The sequence below is a fragment of the Schistocerca americana genome, chromosome 2 (genome assembly GCF_021461395.2).
Source record: "Schistocerca americana isolate TAMUIC-IGC-003095 chromosome 2, iqSchAmer2.1, whole genome shotgun sequence".
Lineage (NCBI taxonomy): Eukaryota > Metazoa > Arthropoda > Insecta > Orthoptera > Acrididae > Schistocerca > Schistocerca americana.
The window spans coordinates 799,309,946-799,328,863 of NC_060120.1; the positions used below are offsets into that span (position 1 = coordinate 799,309,946).

Here is an 18,918-nt window from a genome sequence, read left to right on the forward strand (position 1 = left end):
ATAATACTGTGTAAGCCCTACATCAGCGTAACAACCATTTCAAAGTTGCTGTTGTGCTGTGCTGTCAGTTGGTTCATTTATTGCTGCAAACTTATTAATGAACCAATTTTTGGTCTATTGCGTGAAGAGCCCACAACTTGCACAAGGCATTTTCATGAGATATTTTAAATACTGTCATAGTTACATGGTACAAAGTAGAAAGTATGTGTTGTGTGGACTATGAGAGGAAGATGTTCATACATTTGCTTCACATCTGTAACATCCACCACACCATTTCACGTGCTAATGCTAGTTTTGAAATAAAAAAATGTAAGTATTGGTAACTTACGCAATCTGCATTACACTCTTACGGAATACTAAAAAACTCATAATGATCCTTTACAAACAATGTACTTTCATGACCGAAACACAACAGAGCCTTTTATTTTTACCCCTCAGTAAGCTACATTTTACCCCCAGGTTAGGAACCACTGGTCTATAAAATAAGTTATTAAATAGAGGAAAAAATTTAGAAATATCAGCTATAACAATATCAGCATTCAGAATAACACTGTAGTATTCTTACATGGCTCTACTGACGGGAGACAAAAAACTTTCTTCAAGGCTTAAAAGACATAAAAGCAAACTGTAAAAAATAAGCAAACTTTGCTCATTTGTAACTATTTGAATATGGACCATAGCAAATCAAGCAACACAAGAACTGAGATAACGCATCTGTTAGCATCTTATAACTGATACATTCCCCAGAGTTCGATCATTAGGTGACACACTACTGTGAATGTCTAAGAAATAAAATGATTTTTGAGCGACTAATGAATGTCCCTTGCAAAATCCAGCAAATTACACATTTACTCACCGTACTGAAACTGCTTTTCTTTAGCAATTTCCAACAGCTAATATGTCAAATAACTGACTTATTTGCTGTATCTGTCTCCCCAACCATGCAGACACGTACTGCAGGTTGCCGCAGCTCTGGTCAACTAGCAAACACTACCTCGAAAGATCGTATGAAAACAGTACGACAAAAAACGAACACGCTAGTTTGTTGTCTAATAAATCACCAGCAGCTTTCATGGTAGCATGTGGCACCAGCCGTGCACCAGCAACACGAACATCATCGAAAACAGCACTACCATCGCAGGCACTCACTCACTCTGCGAGCCACGTGCTTGCTGAATGTTGCAACCAATATTTTTTCACTGGGCATGTATTAAGGATGCCACGCGGCCACTCTGGACCAGTTCACATCACTAGGCAGAACAATGATCACCCCACTGCAGTGACCGAGCAGCCAAGCCATCACAGAGTACCTTCTGCTCATTGGACTTCCATCTTTAGCCCACACTCAAGCTCGCTGCCACACTGGACTTTGTCTTCAACCCATCCCAAGCCAATGGCGTTGCTGGATTTCATGCTGAACCATCCTCGAGTTTATCAACTTGCTGGACTCTATCCTTGAGAAGCCAAGCGCATAGCGGCGACTGACTCACAGATTTAGACAATTTAAGAAAATTTCAGAACAAAATCAATGATTGACTTTCAGGCAAGAATATGCCTTGCAAAACTACTGACTAACTTTCAGTCAATAACATTCCAGTATAATGTCAGGGATTGACTTTCCAGCCTGAAACAATCACAGCATGCTTGCTTCTCAAGAAACTGTGCTACTGTGTTCTGTTCATTGGGCTTAACATACAATCGTTCCTTGCTGCCTGGGCACATCTATTGTAGTGTAACATTTGCCTTGGTCATGAACACTAAAATTTTGAGAACGATATTTGGCTTAGGGATTACATGCCAACAGTGACTAAAGACCAGACTTCCAGACTTTTTGTGCTTTCTTGGTTGTCCTGAGCAGCCTTTCCATACCCATGCACTACTTAGAACTGGTGATCATTTTTTTGCAGCATACATCTGCTCTCAACACGCACAGTTTCTTTTCAGTATGGCATCACAGCCCTCAGATGTCTTGCACAGCTACTGCTTCCCTTACAGTGTCTGTAACACAACTTTTGAGTTTCTCTTACAGAAGTTAACCTGCCTGGATGCTGATTTAACCCACGTGTCGACGATGCAGCCACTGCTACTTCTGGAATTCAATGAAGAGTTGGAGCCATGGCCCACCTTTGTCAGATGGCCGGAACATTGCTTCATAGCCCCTGCAATTTAAGATGGCACTGGTCAACAAGTTTTTCTCCTTGTTTATTCTGGTGCTTTACCCATCTCAACCATTAGTTTCTTAACTCTAGTGTAGACCTTGGTACCAAGTCCTATGTTCACTTTTACAGGATCAACTCAATGCCTATTACAACAATCTTCATGCTTCTATGCACTTCCAGCTTACTGTAACGTATTCACCTGTTTTGACGATCTCCCGACAAATGATCAAGGTAGTATTACATTCAATCATTTTGGTTTTTTTTTATGCTACAGTTTCTGGCATGTTCCACATCCACGAGAATCATCTCATTTTTGGGTATATGGAATGAAAAGTGAATCTAATCTAAATCATTCTCCATGCCACTCTTCACACCTGCCAGTACTGATTCCTTACAAAAACACTCACAGCCTTTGGTGCTTCTGACACCTTCTGGCTCCTTCCCACCCTCCGGGTGCAACATCCTTCCTAGTCCCCATTCATCCATGCTCTCATACTACTTCCTTAACCTTTTTTGTTCCTCCTTTGGTGCCATACACTGGCACTACTGCCACCAGCGCCTTTGACACCACCCCCATTCACACTGGCCGCAGTGCCACTTGTCCTGTTGCTGATGCTCCACCCAAATCTCTGGTGACCTCGCCACTCTTCTGGGTGCCTTCCCTTCAGGTGGTGCATCACACACCATCAGGGAGTGACATGTTTGATGCTCCTCACCCTCCCTCTGTTGCCCCTTCTTTGACAGTCCTCTTCAGCCCTCCAGTCACATTCATGGCGCAAGATACGTACCTTCCCTCACTCCTTCAGTTGTCTCCAGCATTTCACAGCATAATGTCATCCTGTTCTCATATGCTATCCCCTTCCAGTTATTCCTACCTGTGACTCATTACTGTCAGTACCTTACGCACCATACTGCAGGATATCACATGCTTCTTCTATCATCTCATTATCTTTCCTCTGGGTGGGCCAACATTTCGCCAATGTAGTTTCGACTGCCGCAGAAATTTCACCTGTAAGCTCTTACATGTTCTCCACACACAGTCCTGAGCTCTCCAATGTGAGTTCCATATTTTTGGAGCTCTGAAAAAATACATCTGTGAGTGTTGATTTGCTTTGAATGAAGAGGTGCATGCTTGGGTACAATCATGGCTGCATAGGCAACTGTAAACATTTTTCCATGAAAGCAATGACTGTCTTGTCTCACAACAGGAAAAATGTAGTTTCAGTTATGGTAATTACTTTTGAGACAACAAACAGTTAACTTACTTTTTTCCATCTATCTCATCTTCATTTGACTGCTCCCTATAGTAGAAGAAAAACGCAAGCAAGCAGAGAAAAGTATCATTTCTGCTGAACATTAATGCCATCCAAATAATTATACAAACATCAAAGTCATCTTAAATGTGTAAAACAAGCAGGATAGATACATATTTATAACAGTAAATGTGATTGGGCAATAATACAGTAGACTTTACTGAAAATACTTTTAATGCACACAAGAGTTTCAATAGTCACTTCTCTCCTTTTGAAACAGTTGCAGTAATGTAGAGTTCTCACTAACAACATTGTGCAAAAAGTATAAATAGAAACACACACACACACACACACACACACACACACACACACACACCTATGCCAGTACCTGGAAGAGGCACAGAGAAGTGTGAGTGTGTGTGTGCTCTAGCTTGTTAAAAGGATCTGCTATCCAGTGAGTTGTCTCCTTTACCGTTAAATTATTTACAGTCTGCCAGAACTTTGGATCAGCAATGGACTACGTTATCCTTATATTCCTTCAACATACACTGTATCTGTGTATAATTTCTGCAAAATACCAAGAACACTTTATTTCATTATTTGACTTATTCACTGTATTTTAGCTTACAGAGATCCTAATGGATGTAGAGAAAGGGCTAATCCTCATTTGTCGGGCAACATTCATGCAATGACTGCACATCAATAGTCTGCATGCACATACAAGAAATAGTACTGGGATTGTTTGGGGTAGGTGTGAGACGTGGAGCACAGGCATAAAAGAAATGGGGACGGAGATACTGAGAAGTGAGGTATTGGTTGAAGGAGCAAAGGATGGGAAGAGGGAGAAGGAAAATAGAGAAATTAGAGGAAGGATGGAATGGCCAGTAAACAGGTAGTGAAAGTCATGAGAAAGTGTGTAAATAGGAGGTGAGATGGAGGGAAATATGTAGGATGGATAGTTGTTAACTTCCCATTATGGGACAGTATCAAAAATAAGAATGTTGCTGAAGTGTCATTGCAGGCTACTGAAATGACTTAAGGATGAGAATTTAAACAATACTCCATGTTTAACAACCCCATGTCATAACCCTAGTTCTAGATCACTTATTTGGTGATGGTGGACAAGAGAGCAAGGGATGTAGGTGTCAGCAAGAAAGAGGGTAGGCAGTGGAATATGTGTGTATGGTGGGGGAAATACAGACAATGGAAGGGGGTTATGGGGAGCAGGGCTAATGAGAGCAGAGAGGTGAGAAGGCGGGGCTAGTGGACCAATTACAGATTCTGTGAATTTAGAAGCAGTAACCTACAAGCAAAAAAGGGGAGGGCACACAACGTGTCAAAGCACCTCCCCCCCCGGACATACTAAATGAAAATTGTTGAATGTGTTAGCCATTTTTTTGTAAAAAAAAAAAAAAAAAGTTTGTTTTCTCTTTACGTGGACACAAAACAAAGTGCATACATTTGTGAAAGTCTATGTTTGACAGTAGTACCTTTTTTGCATGCTTGGCTCCCGCAAGGTGCGTCTCAAGGACTACCATTCCAGAAAACTCTAAGCCACAGATCTCACATTTCAGACCAGCCTAAAAAGAAAAACAGAAGTGCAAGATATTATATAACAAAACGGTAAAAATCTACCCACCCATTTCCTGACTGACATTATAACTTCTAAAAATTTATTAGAACGGGGATTTTCTCTAACGATACAAACTAGACCCTGGAAGCAAATGCTAGTAATACATGCAGCCTTGCAAAAATATAAACCAAATAGATTAATATATGAAAAAAACACAAAGTATTTGTTTGCTGTAGTAGTAAGTCAAAAGCTATAAGTGTTATTTCGTGAAAGATAAATGTTATAATTCACTAAAACATGTGAACAAGTACTAGTTTCATTTTTTTCCCCCTGTGTGTAACTTGGCAGCTCTACAATAAGAAATTTCACTACAAAGCAGAATATCTGGAGGTATGACTACAGCAATACAATATTAAAACAGTTAAAAAACGCAGATCTCATGCATAATTGCAGCAATGCTCATATGGGATATGAAAATTTCACCACATGATAAAGTTAAAATGGCTTTCTTTCCCTCTTATTTACTCCTTGCTAAACTTTTTCAGTACAGATATTTTGGCATCTATCATCAGTTACGCTTAGAATGGTGATAAAATACCGTTCAAACACGATTCTGTTAAAATAAGTTTGCAAAACAGAAAATGTGTTGAAGGAAAATGTGTAATAGTAAAATTTTGAATTAACAAAGTTTTGAAGTCATATGTACTGAACACTCAGGAAGAGAAGAAAATATACTTTTATTTGTAAAGGAAGTGCATGAAGATATTTTGAAGATCATAGAAATGGGGTGTCTACGGCTGTTAAAGTGAAACATTTAAGTTGAAAACATATATATTCAGCAACAAGTGAGGTGCAAAAGGCATACAGAATAATAATAATAATAATAATAATAATAATAATAATAATAATAATAGAAGTACTCATTTTTTCAAAGAATAACTGGATCATTCTCTGAATGAGGCAATAGCTGTTGTCCAATAACTATGGACTATTTTGAAAGTAAGTCTACTAAGTGTCATGTCCTGTGGCAATCTGTGTCATAAAAATAGTCCAGTGTTGCTGTATTAACATATAAATTATTAGTTACTCAGTTCATTTACCACTTTCAGTGACAACAAATTTCAACTTGCTACCTGAGATACAATAATTTTCACATGGCCACTCTTCTTCATGACAATAGTCACTGAAGACATCAAAAATACTGAAGCATGGGTGATGTGCATGCAGTGATCTTTATTAAACCCATTTCTCAAATTTTGTTTTCAATTAAAAATAAATTGTACCATGAAGGCGGATTCAGAACTGAACTTTTTTTACTTTGGAACAATATTTAAAAACCGCCATTTTTTACTCTCTCAAATTAGCAATGAAAAATCTTGTTTTGCTACCTATAATACTGCATTGAACTTAACAGAAAAGGGATAACAACACAGGTTTCATTCAACATACATAAGCAGCATACAAGCTCATCTACGCCCCGCATCGCTTATGGTTTGGCTGCACCTGATGACTAATCCATAGACCCAAGCACATCATGCACTAAAACAAACAAAAATGTTGCTAGCATTGGACTTTATACATTATAGGTACAAAAACATAAAATTGAGTGCACTTCAAAATAAAAATAAGAGATATCAGAAGGGTCAAAATTATGAAAAGTGAGAGGAACAGGTTACAAGGGGCAACAGGTCAATTTGAACTGAAAGTATTGGAATGTCATGAAACAGATGATAAAAGACAAATAAAACCAATAAAAACAATAAATCAAATAGGAAGAGTAGGAGTCTCTGATCAATGTTTAACTTTAATGCGAACTTCCAGTTACTAACCACACTGCAAAAACTAGCAGTGCCTCAAGCACGGCCTAGCCTCACAGACTATCCATGCAGAGTGATATGACATCGCTGTTAAGATTGTACACTTTTATCTGGAAAGAATGAATTTACTGCCTCCAGTCACATCATTTTGTATTTTTTTAAGTTGCATGTTGTCCACTAAAATCATTTTGGTTTACAAGCCTCATCATTTTGAATAAAACACTCAAACATTTGATAGCTGTCTTGGCATTGTCATCAGGAGATGAATTCACTGACTGCCAGCAGATGAAATCACTGACTGCCCAGGGCTAGCATGGAGTTCTGTTTACATAGATGTTAACAGCAGCATCTGGAACCTTCCACAGGGGGCCAGAGTGGTGCATGTGCGGAAGGCAAGTTGGGCAGCTCCTGGCAGCTCTGTCCCACTGTGGGACCGAGTGATGTCACTTGTTACAAGCGGCCAGCATCATGTTTGAAACTGCTGCTCTCGTGTCCCTACAAGCATCAAGGCTAAGTCTTTGCTTTTGGCCAATGTCCAGAGACACCCCCCCCCCCCCCCCCATGCCCTACTAAGTGTGCACCCCTGATCTCTGTTAAAATTGTTGCTGTTATTCCAATTTTGCCCGCTTCTTTTATAATAAAATTCCAATATGATGTTTTCTAGGCAATGTTCATATGCAGCCGACTTTTCACATTCCCTTTGCTAGATATCTCATGTATGTGATTATGAAATGTATGCAAGAGAACTCGTCCTTTCCAGAAAATATCATGATCACTATCTTTTCATCATCAGTATCCCATGAAATCAAAAAAATTCTTTCCCATGTCAAGCTGGCATCTGAAAAAATCTCCATTAATAAAAGCAACCACATAAGCATACTTCTTATATGTTTTTCAAAACCCTAGCTAATAGCCCATTGAATAGAATTAACTTGCACATGCAAAAATTTGCTCCAAACGAGGTGCCCTGTTGTCATTATTTGCTTGCACGTAAAAATCCATAACATGCAACTGAGCTACAGTCACATACCTATTAAAATTTGGTAGTTATCCACTACTTCTGGTTACTGCATGGACCTGTGTCCAATTTACTGGAATCCTACCAAATATTTACTTTCATTTAAAGATTTTAAGAAAGGCGCGATATGTAATGCCCCCTAATAAAACATCAGATTAATGTCTCTGGGCAGTTTCAGTTAAGAAATCACAATCACTTCCTTTCTTGTTGTGAAAGATATGACTCAGTTTATTGGATTAGTTTACAAACCCACCAAATCATTTAGTGGATAGTCATTTAAAAGAACTGTTTTAAGTAGACTGTATTTTATTGGTCCTGTTGTCAACAAAACAGTTTATATATAAAACACTGGACAAGTCAATCTGTAAGTATAAAGGTGAAAGCAATTTCTATGCATACTTATTTAAGGTTACACTAATGCACTTCATACAGTAAGTATTTAAATAGCACACTACATAAATTCAAACACTCTCAAATTGGGTAAAAGCAGTGATGGTGTAAATATGACAAAAAGTTTTTCAAGCATTTTGATCTCAGTAATTGCTTTTATGGTTTCAGGAAGTTTGTTATAAAGTTTAACTCCTATTTGGAAAGTACAATTGTGGTATAAGGATGTGTTGATTTGGATTACATGTAAGTTTTTGTTTTGTACGGTAAAGTGATCATGAAGATCAAAGTTTTTTTTGCCAACCTGAAATCCTTATCTGTTACATTTACTTTAAAGGATATAAGGGTTTTTATAACAGATTCATCAGGAAAACGTGATCTTAAGCAGAGGTTTACATGAGTCTCTACGTTTGCAGACAAACATGATTCTAATTGCCCAGTTTGAAAGTGTTGATAGCTGCTTTAGAGTTTCCTAAGAATGTGGCCCCATGTTTAAAGTGAGAATGAAAGTAGACATGATTGTGTTCATTACTGTTTTTTCACTACAGCAGGATTTCAGTGAGCAAAGGAGGTGCCATATCTTGCTCAATTTTGCATTATGGTATTCAATGTATTTATTCTATTTTGCATTGTTTAGCAGCCATAGCCCTACGAATTTGGTTTCGTACTGTTACCACATGATTCATCGTTGATGGAGACAAATGGGGTAAATGTGTCCTTGTTTGAAACATTATGCAATTTTGGTGCGATTTTTTTTGTGCTCTTTATTACAAGCTGATTATTCATTGCTCAGCTGCTAAGTTGTTTTGTAACAGTGTTTACTGACTGCTGGAAGTCTCCCTTACTTTTCCCTTCTAGTAGAACTGTTGTCATATCTGCAAATATGATATTTTATGCACATCCACATTTAAGCTTCAATCATTTATATACAAAAGGAACAAAAGGGGGTCCCATTACTGATTGTTGGGGTACACCATTCCATATTTGTGCGACTATAGGCCACCAGCAAATATATGCCACACCTAAACTTTTGACATGAGATTACAGTAAAAAGTAAATCTTGAATAAGGGTAGCATTACAAATTTACGAGGAAGTTCAATTGGAAGGTCTGGTGATGTGACTAATTCTAGGGACAATGTAAGGAAGTTGAAGGCGAGAGAAAAGTTGATCTTTTGGCTTGTGAGTTTGTGAGTGAACATACCAGTGACTCGGCGAAATTTAAACTTCAAGTTACCAGCTATGTAAAGGAAAATGGAAAGCATGATGCAGATTTGATGTACATGAAAAAACATTCGTCGGAGTTTTGCAATTGAACAGAAACTTCTAAATACTTTGAAAAGCCGGCTTGCATTTCAAGGGCAAAAGTGTAAATATCCAGATGTGGAAAAAGATTTGCCTCACTTTATAATTCAAAATAGGAAATGTGACATGGCATTACAATGGTAATGATTCAAACTGGGGGTTGCAAAATAGTACACAGGAGAAACATTTCACCAGTAGAATTTAGTTTTGTATGGGCAGGCTCAGCAATTTATGCAACGAAACAATCTGTCTCTTTGTCGTAGAGCTACAATGGTGCAAAAACTGCCACAAACTTACAAAAACAGTTTACTATCTTTCCAGCATTATGTAATCCAGATTTGATGAAGAAATTATTTACTTCCCCAGATAGGGACTGCAGATCAAATGTCGATCTATTTTAATACAAATAACGTAGGCAAACATAGTGTGTAAATACATACATGTGGCGCAGAAAAGCATTGGTGTATAGTGACATTATGCATTACAGCTCATGGACAAAAATGGCCACCATATGTGTTTTTTAATTAGAGAACCCTCCTCAAAGATGGAAACAGCCCACTGGTATCACTGTAAGAGCTCGTGACGGTAGGTGGATGATGGGAAAACTCGTCCTAGACTGAATTTCAGCAGTTTGGAATAAGCAGCCAGGAGCTCTTCTTCACTCAAAATCAGTGCATGTGTTGGATAGTTTTTTGCAGGCACACTGGTGACTGAGTGAAACAAAATGTGAAAGAAGGAAACTGTGACAGTTGTTATTTCTGGCAACATTACAAGTGCATTTCAGTATGTGGATGTTTTCTATAAATCATATTCAATGATAGTATGAGGCAATTCTATGGAGACTACATAATGTACAGTGCAACTTTGATGCCAGGAGGTCGTATGCAACGTGCTTCTGTGTCACAAATGTGCCATTGTATAATCAATATCTGAAAGACTTATCAAAAAATGGAATTTCCAGTCAGCTTGACGGAACTGAAGATGATCGTCTTTATGATAGTGACTGAGCAGTGTTTTGGATCATCTAGAGATGGTGAAGATTCAGACAGTGATGATGCTGGGAAGTGATTGAGCATTATTTGAGTGAAACTGATAGTCCGGAACAAATCGGAGCAATTGTGGAACGTTTCGCTCTGTTCAGATTTAATGTAATTTTAGTTATATACTTTTGGCAAAAGCAATAAAAATTTATTGTTACCAGTGATCTACCCAATGCTGTGTGAACTTTACCTCTATCTGACTAAACCAGACTTGATAACAATTTTTTGTTTGTGTGGCAAAAGTATTCTTAAATGCTTTATGCTTGTTGAAGGTATTTAAATCCGTATTTGCAACTACTAAAAATGTGGATGCAGATGACATTTCCAGATGTGATAGAAATCAGACAAAAATGCTACAACTGACAACATTTTCAACAGATAAAATGAAATGCATAAAGTAAAACTTATGCTTCTTCAGAAATAGCAAAATGGCTTTCAAATACTTTTAATTATAAATCTAACAATACCAGAGAAGGAAAGTTGCTACTCACCATATGGTGGAGATGCTGAGTCGTGATAGGCACCGCTATATGGTGAGTAGCAACTTTCCTTCTTTGGTAATGTTACATTCCATCCTCTCTGGTAATGTTACATTCCATCCTGGATTTCCATTGTTTAATTATAAATCTGATTTACACAATAACTGTTACACATGTTGTAGGCAAGTGTAGTTTCACTGAAAACATCATCAAACACCCATAATATTTCTGTTATTTGTATTTCTGTGTGTTACATACGTCTCCACCCCATGAACCATGGACCTTGCCACTGGTGGGGAAGCTTGCGTGCCTCAGTGATACAGACAGCTGTACCATAGGTGCAACCACAACAGAGGGGTATCTGTTGAGAGGCCAGACAAACGTGTGGTTCCTGAACAGGGGCAGCAGCCTTTTCAGTAGCTGCAGGGGCAACAGTCTGGATGATTGACTGATCTGGCCTTGTAACACTAACCAAAATGGCCTTGCTGTGGTGGTACTGCGAATGGCTGAAAGCAAGGGGAAACTGCAGCTTTAATTTTTCCCGAGGGCATGCAGCTTTACTATATGGTTAAATGATGATGGCGTCTCTTGGGTAAAATACTCCAGAGATAAAATAGTCCCTCATTCAGATCTCCAGGCAGGAACTACTCAGGAGGACGTTGTTATCAAGAGAAAGAAAACTGGCATTCTACATATTGGAGCGCAGAATGTCAGATCCCTTAATCCGGCAGGTAGGTTACAAAATTTTAAAAGGGAAATGGATGGGTTAAAGTTAGATATAGTGGGAATTAGTGAAGCTCGGTGGCACGAGGAACAAGACTTCTGGTCAGGTGAACACAGGGTTATAAATACAAAATCAAACAGGGGTAATGCAGGAGTAGGTTTAATAATGAATAAAAAAAATAGGAGTGCAAGTAATCTACTACAAACAGCATATCTGCAGATGTCGAATAAATTGATGTAATGTATGATGAGATAAAAGAAATTATTCAGATAGTGAAGGGAGACGAAAATTTAATAGTTATCGATTACTGGAATTCGATAGTAGGAAAAGGGAGAGAAGGAAACATTGTAGGTGAATATGGATTGGGGGTAAGAAATGAAAGAGGAAGCCGCATGGTAGAATTTTGCACAGAGCATAATTTAATCATAGCTAACACTTGGTTCAAGAATCATGAAAGAAGGTTGTATACACGGAAGAGGACTGGAGATACTAGAAGGTTTCAGGTATATTATATAATGGTAAGACAGAGATTTAGGAACCAGGTTTTAAATTGTGAGAGATATCCAGGGGCAGATGTGGACTCTGACCACCATCTATTGTTTATGAACTGCAGATTAAAACTGAAGAAACTGCAAAAAGGTGGGAATTTAAGGAGATGGGACCTGGACAAACTGACTAAACCAGAGGTTGTGAAGAGTTGCAGGGAGAGCGCAAGGGAACAATTGACAGGTATGGGGGAAAGAAATACAATAGAAGAAGAATGGGTAGCTTTGAGGGATGAAGTAGTGAAGGCAGTAGAGGCTCAAGTAGGTAAAAAGACTAGGGCTAGTAGAAATCCTTGGGTAACAGAAGATATATCGAATTTAATTGATGAAAGGAGAAAATACTAAAATGCAGTAAATGAAGTAGGCAAAAAGGAATACAAATGTCTCAAAAACAAGATCGACAGGAAGTGCAAAATGGCTAAGCAGGGATGGCTAGAGGAGAAATGTAAGGATGCGGAGGCTTATCTCACTAGGGGTAAGATAGATACTGCCTACACGAAAATTAAAGAGACCTTTGGAGAAAAGCGAACCACTTGTATGAATATCAAGAGCTCAGACAGAAACCCAGTTCTAAGCAAAGAAGGGGAAGCAGAAAAGTGGAAGAAGTATGTAGAGGGTCTATATAAGGGCGATGTACTTGAGGGCAATGTTATGGAAATGGAAGAGGATGTAGATGAAATGGGAGATACGATACTGCGTGAAGAGTTTGACAGAGCACTGAAAGTCCGGGAGTAGACAACATTCCATTAGAACTACTGATAGCCTTGGGAGAGCCAGACCTGACAAAACTCTACCATCTGGTGAGCAAGATGTATGAGACAGGTGAAATACCCTCAGACTTCAAGAAAAATATAATAATCACAATCCCAAAGAAAGCAGGTGTGACACGTGTGAAAATTAGCGAACTATCAGTTTAATAAGTCACAGTCGCAAAATATTAATGCGAATTCTTTACCGACGAATGGAAAAACTGGAAGAAACCGACATCGGGGAAGATCAGTTTGCATTCCCCATAAATATTGGAACATGTGAGGCAATACTGACCCTACAAGTTATCTTAGAAGACAGATTAAGAAAAGGCAAACCTACATTTCTATCATTTGTAGACGTAGAGAAAGCTTTTGACAATGTTGACTGGAATATTGTCTTTCAAATTCTGAAGGTGGGAGGGGTAAAATACAGGGAGCGAAAGGCTATTTACAATTTATACAGAAACCAGATGGCAGTTATAAGAGTAGAGGGTAATGAAAGGGAAGCAGTGGTTGGGAAGGGAGTGAGACAGGGTTGTAGCCTGTCCCCGATGTTATTCATTCTGTATATTAAGCAAGCAGTAAAGAAAACAAAAGAAAAATTCGGAGAAGGTATTAAAATCCATGGAGAAGAAATAAAAACTTTGAGGTTCGCCGATGACATTGTAATTCTGTCAGAGACATCGAAGGACTTGGAAGAGCAGTTGAACGGAATGGACAGTGTCTTGAAAGGAGGATATAATATGAACATCAACAACAGCAAAACCAGGATAATGGAATGTAGTCGAATTAAATCAGGTGATGCTGAGGGAATTAGATTAGGAAATGAGACACTTAAAGTAGTAAAGGAGTTTTGCTATTTGGAGAGCAAAATAAATGATGATGATCGAAGTAGAGAGGATATAAAATGTAGACTGGCAATGGTAAGGAAAGCATTCCTGAAGAAGAGAAATTTGTTAACATCGAGTATAGATTTAAGTGTCAGGAAGTCGTTTCTGAAAGTGTATGGAGTATAGCCATGTATGGAAGTGAAACATGGACGATAAATAGTTTGGACAAGAAGAGAATAGAAGCTTTCGAAATGTGGTGCTACAGAAGAATGCTGAAGATTAGATGGGTAGATCACATAACTAATGAGGAGGTATTGAATAAAATTGGGAAGAAAACGAGTTTGTGGCACAAATTGACTAGAAGAAGGGATAGGTTGGTAGGACATGTTCTGAGGCATCAAGGGATCACCAATTTAGTACTGGAGTGCAGCGTGGAGGGTAAAAATCGTAGAGAGAGACCAAGAGATGAATACACTAAGCAGATTCAGAAGGATGCAGTAGGTACTGGGAGATGAAGAAGTGTGCACGGGATAGAGTAGCATGGAGAGGCGCATCAAACCAGTCTCAGGGTTGAAGACTACAACAAGAACAACAACAACACCATCATACGTCTGCTTCCGTTTATGAGCACACCTTGAATACAATGCTTTTTGTGAAGTCTGGTTGGTTATATTGGTTGTACTGAAACAGGTGTCAGTACCAACTGAGGCCACTCGATTTACATCAGTACACTGACTCACATCAGTTGCCGCCCTGTGGCTCTTAGAAGGTGAACAAGCTGTAAAAAGTAGCTGACACAGTTTTGAGAAACGAAATCGTCATCTCCCCCCTCCCCCCTCCTCTCTTTTTTTTTTTCTTACAGCTACTGTATTAAGTTTTCCAACCCATTTTGAAGTTGACAGTTTATGACAGAAGGGTGGAAAATCTTGATTATAGGTTGTACCATGATTTTTTAAAAGTGGTTTATACGCTAACAGGTGTTTAGAGAGAGTTTTTAGTTTGACATTAGTGCACTCAACGCATACTACTTGCTTACAACTGTTCAGGAAGAAGATGATACAAAATAAAATTGTCGAACACATAATTACAAGAGAATTTCAAGTAACTTCTAGTCACAGGCCATCAACATTGCTCATTAATGATGAGAACTTCACTTTATGAGACTACTTTGTCAAGTACAGAAACATCTGCCATCGTCCTTCAAGGCAATGCTTCATGGTCCGCATTTGATGTAGAAATTGTTATCCCTACAAAGCTTAACTCTTATACTTTCTCTCTAGTGGGAATGCTCTTCTAAATTCTCATTTGTGATTTAAGTGGTAGATTATTCTAATTCTGTTGCTACTATGGCTATTGCTGTTGCATTGCTGTTCACACACAAATTCTGAAACATCGCTGGAAATACTATGTGGGTGGTTTGAAAAGTTCTCAGAATCACCATGTGAGGTCAGTGCTAGCGCAATGAGTTGTTCACATGATAATTCATTGGACTGTTGCCTGTAAATATGTGCCACGTCAGTACTCTTTAAACTGAGCTGTGGCGGTGACGTGGCTCTGCTGTTGTTCCCATGTAGTAATTTGGAAAGATAAGAAAAAAAAAAAAATCCGAGATTTGAGCAGCGATTAAGTACTTCGCAAAGAAAGGTATGAAAGCAAAGGACATTCATGCCCACTTCCAGAATACATTGGGGGACGCCGCTCCTTCACTGCAAAAGTGCACAAAATGGTCATGGAAGATTGCCAATTGAAAGTGCACGAAATTGTTCACGCTTGCCAGATGTCATTTGAAAGGGTATATCACATTTAAACTGAAGAATTAGAAATGAAAAAACTATCTGCAAGATGGGTGCCACGACTCTTGATGTGCGCCCACACGCGTGCCATCACCATGGCAAAAATACACAAACTAAGGTATAAATTGTTGCCACACCCGCCTTATTCACCTGGTATGGCTCCGTCAGACTTCCGTCTCTTCACAAAACTGAAAATTTTTCTTGGTGGATGAAGATTCACTTCAAACGAAGAATTGATGGCCAGAGTTGACAACTATTTTGCAGGCTTGGAGGAAACTCATTTTCGAGATGGGATCAAGGCACTGGAACACTGTTAGACCAAGTGCATTAATCTACATGGAGACTACATTGAAAAATAAAAAGAATTTCATTGATGTAAGAACTTTTTTTCTTTTCCTTTCCGAGAACTTTTCAAACCACCCTTGTAAAAGAGAAGATTCTTTACAAATACTCCCCCAGTCAGTTACAATATTATGAAGTCATTAAAACATTCCATGTACTCCCAAAATCAAAAACTATTACATCATTGTTATTTATACCAAATGAGATTTTATTTCAATCATAACAGGTACTCACCTCCCATCTGTTCATCTTTGTACATACTATTTTACATTAAAAAATGTGTGACATTCAAATGCTCACATTTCACTTGCACAGCTACTTCTAAGACTATATGGTGAGCCAAAACTTTGTAATGATACAGAAATTTATTGAGATATCTCAGAGGTTCAGTACAGGTGTCATTTTGTAGCAAACCACCTGAAGTTCAATGTGTAATTTTGTAGCAAACAACCTCAAGTTTCACATAAAAGTGTCAAGTGTCACACTTATTGCAGCAAATCATGCGTAACTTGTGGAACAGCAGCATAGATTTGATATTTTATGTCAGCTATATTGTTTGGTAGGGGAGGAAATTTAGACCAACCAGTTGTTGGAGAGTTCACTTCATGAAACTGAAACATACGGAGTGCATGTTCTGCACTAATGAAAGTAATTATTTTAACTGTCTACTGCACTGGTGCTACTGGTGACTGAATGAGGCATTGATGCACTATGTGAATCAAACTTGAGGTTGTTTGCTACAAAATGACTCCTATACTGATTCTGTAAGTTATCTCAATAAATTTCTATATTACTCCAAAGCTGTATTGTCATTTTTTACTCATCTTGTGTTATACACAGCAACTTATATAAAACAGGAATTCCAGGCTGGAAACATCTAACAAAAATTATGATAGGCAACACACCCTATAAAGCTGGGTGATGTGTGGGGCATAGGCACTAAACATATCAACATGGAGATTTCACTAACTTTCTAGTGACTGCCTATAGCTCAGGCTGTCAGAAGTGGAAAGAGAGGAATGGTAACAAAATAAGAACTAAAAAGATGGTGATTGCAGAACAGCAGGGCAGAGAGGGAGGGAGAGGGAGAAGGGGATTTTTTTTATATATATATATATTTTTTTTTTTTTTCCTAGCAATGATGTAGAGTGTGAGAAGAAATAGAAAGTCGGGGTACAGACAGGGAAGTACTATGAGGGATAAAAGTATTTCCAAGGGCTGTTTTGTGGGCATGGGGCAGGATATCTAGGGCCCAGGTACTGAATCAGCTATTGAAATCATTGGTATGGGAAATCTGTTTCTGGACTAGCTGGGCAGGGTAAGAATTGTACCAAGGATGTGGTAATGTTATGGGAATACCTAGCTAGCTAACCCCTGCTTCTCACTGCAGATACAGAGCACGCAGGTGCCCTACTGTAGGTGTAGGGACTTTTTAATGAGTAATGGATGATAGCTGTCAATATGATGAAAAGAGAGAAAAGGGATCAGGCCATGAAATAGTTCGCCAGACCAGGGGTCACATCAACACTTTCCATGCTGCATACAGCAGGAGACAGGAGGGGGAGGGGGGGGGGGGCTGCCATACTGCAAACCACTGTACTAGTAGCCACAACACTTATTTCAACATTGGAACCCATTTGTTTTATTGGTTTTCTTTTTATGTTCTACCGTTGATAGATGCTGTATAACAAAACTGTGCAAGCCCCAGTTTCTCAAATCATGCATATTTGTTTGCAACTGCATACATAGCTTTTGCAAACAAATATGCATGTTTTGAGAAACTGGGGCTTGCACAGTTATGTTATACAGCACGTATTAATGGCAGGACAAGCTTTTGCAAACAAATATGCATGTTTTGAGAAACTGGGGCTTGCACAGTTACGTTATACAGCATGTATTAATGGCAGGACATATGGAAGTGCATACATAGCTTTTACCTACACTCCCTATGAGCCATGGGCCTTGCCATTGTTGGGGGAGGTTCGTGTACCTCAGCGATACAGATAGCTATACTGTAGGTGCAACTACAATGGAGGGGTACCTGTTGAGAGACCGGAGAAACCTGTGGTTCCTGAAGGGGGGGGCAACAGTCGGGATGATTGATCTGGTCTTGTAACATCAACTAAAACAGCTTTGCTGAAATCAAGGGGAAACTACATCAGCAATTTTCCCACAGAGGTATGCAGCTCTACTGTATAATTAAATGATGATGGCGTCCTCTTGGGTAAAATATTCCGGAGGTAAAATTGTACCCCATTAGGATCTCCGGGCAGGGACTACTCAGGAGGATGCCATTATCAAGAGGAATAAAACCGGTAAAGTTAGATATAGTGGGAGTTAGTGAGGTTCGGTGGCAGGGGGAACAGGAATTCTGGTCAGGTGAATACAGGGTTATAAATACAAAATCAAATAGGGGTAATTCAAGAGTAAGTTTAATACTGAATAAAAGAAACAGGAACATGGATAAACTGTTATGAACAGCACAGTGAATGCATTATTATAGCCAAGAGAGACACGAAAGCAACACCCATCACAATAGTACACATTTATGTGCCAACTATGTCTACAGATGATGAACAGATTGAAGAAATATATTATGAGATACAAGAAGTTATTCAAGTACTTAAGGCAGATAAAATTTAATTGTGATAGGTGACTGGAATTTGATATCAGGAAAAGGAAGAGAAGGAAAAATAGTAGGTACATATGGACGGGGGGAAAGGAATGAAAGAAGAAACCACCTGGTAGAGTTCTGCACAGAGCATAATTTAACCATCGCTAACACATGGTTTAAGAATCATACAAGAAGGTTGTATACTGTTTGCCCGTAAGTGCTGCCTGAAGCAGAGAAAATTAGCAAGCACTACTTGAAGGATATTCATTTTCCTCCGAGCGCTGCCAACGTC

At 38.8% G+C, this 18,918-nt stretch overlaps 1 protein-coding gene across 3 annotated transcripts in view; it reads right to left on the reverse strand.

The window, feature by feature from the left end:
- The window catches only part of LOC124595413 (zinc finger protein 346-like), a 127,946-nt gene that overhangs the window by 33,773 nt on the left and 75,255 nt on the right, over positions 1–18,918 (reverse strand). For all 3 annotated transcript variants that reach the window (XM_047134144.1, XM_047134146.1, XM_047134143.1), the window contains one exon: positions 4,903–4,992. In XM_047134144.1, coding sequence (XP_046990100.1) covers positions 4,903–4,992 — 90 coding nt within the window. The remainder of the gene's footprint in view (positions 1–4,902; positions 4,993–18,918) is intronic.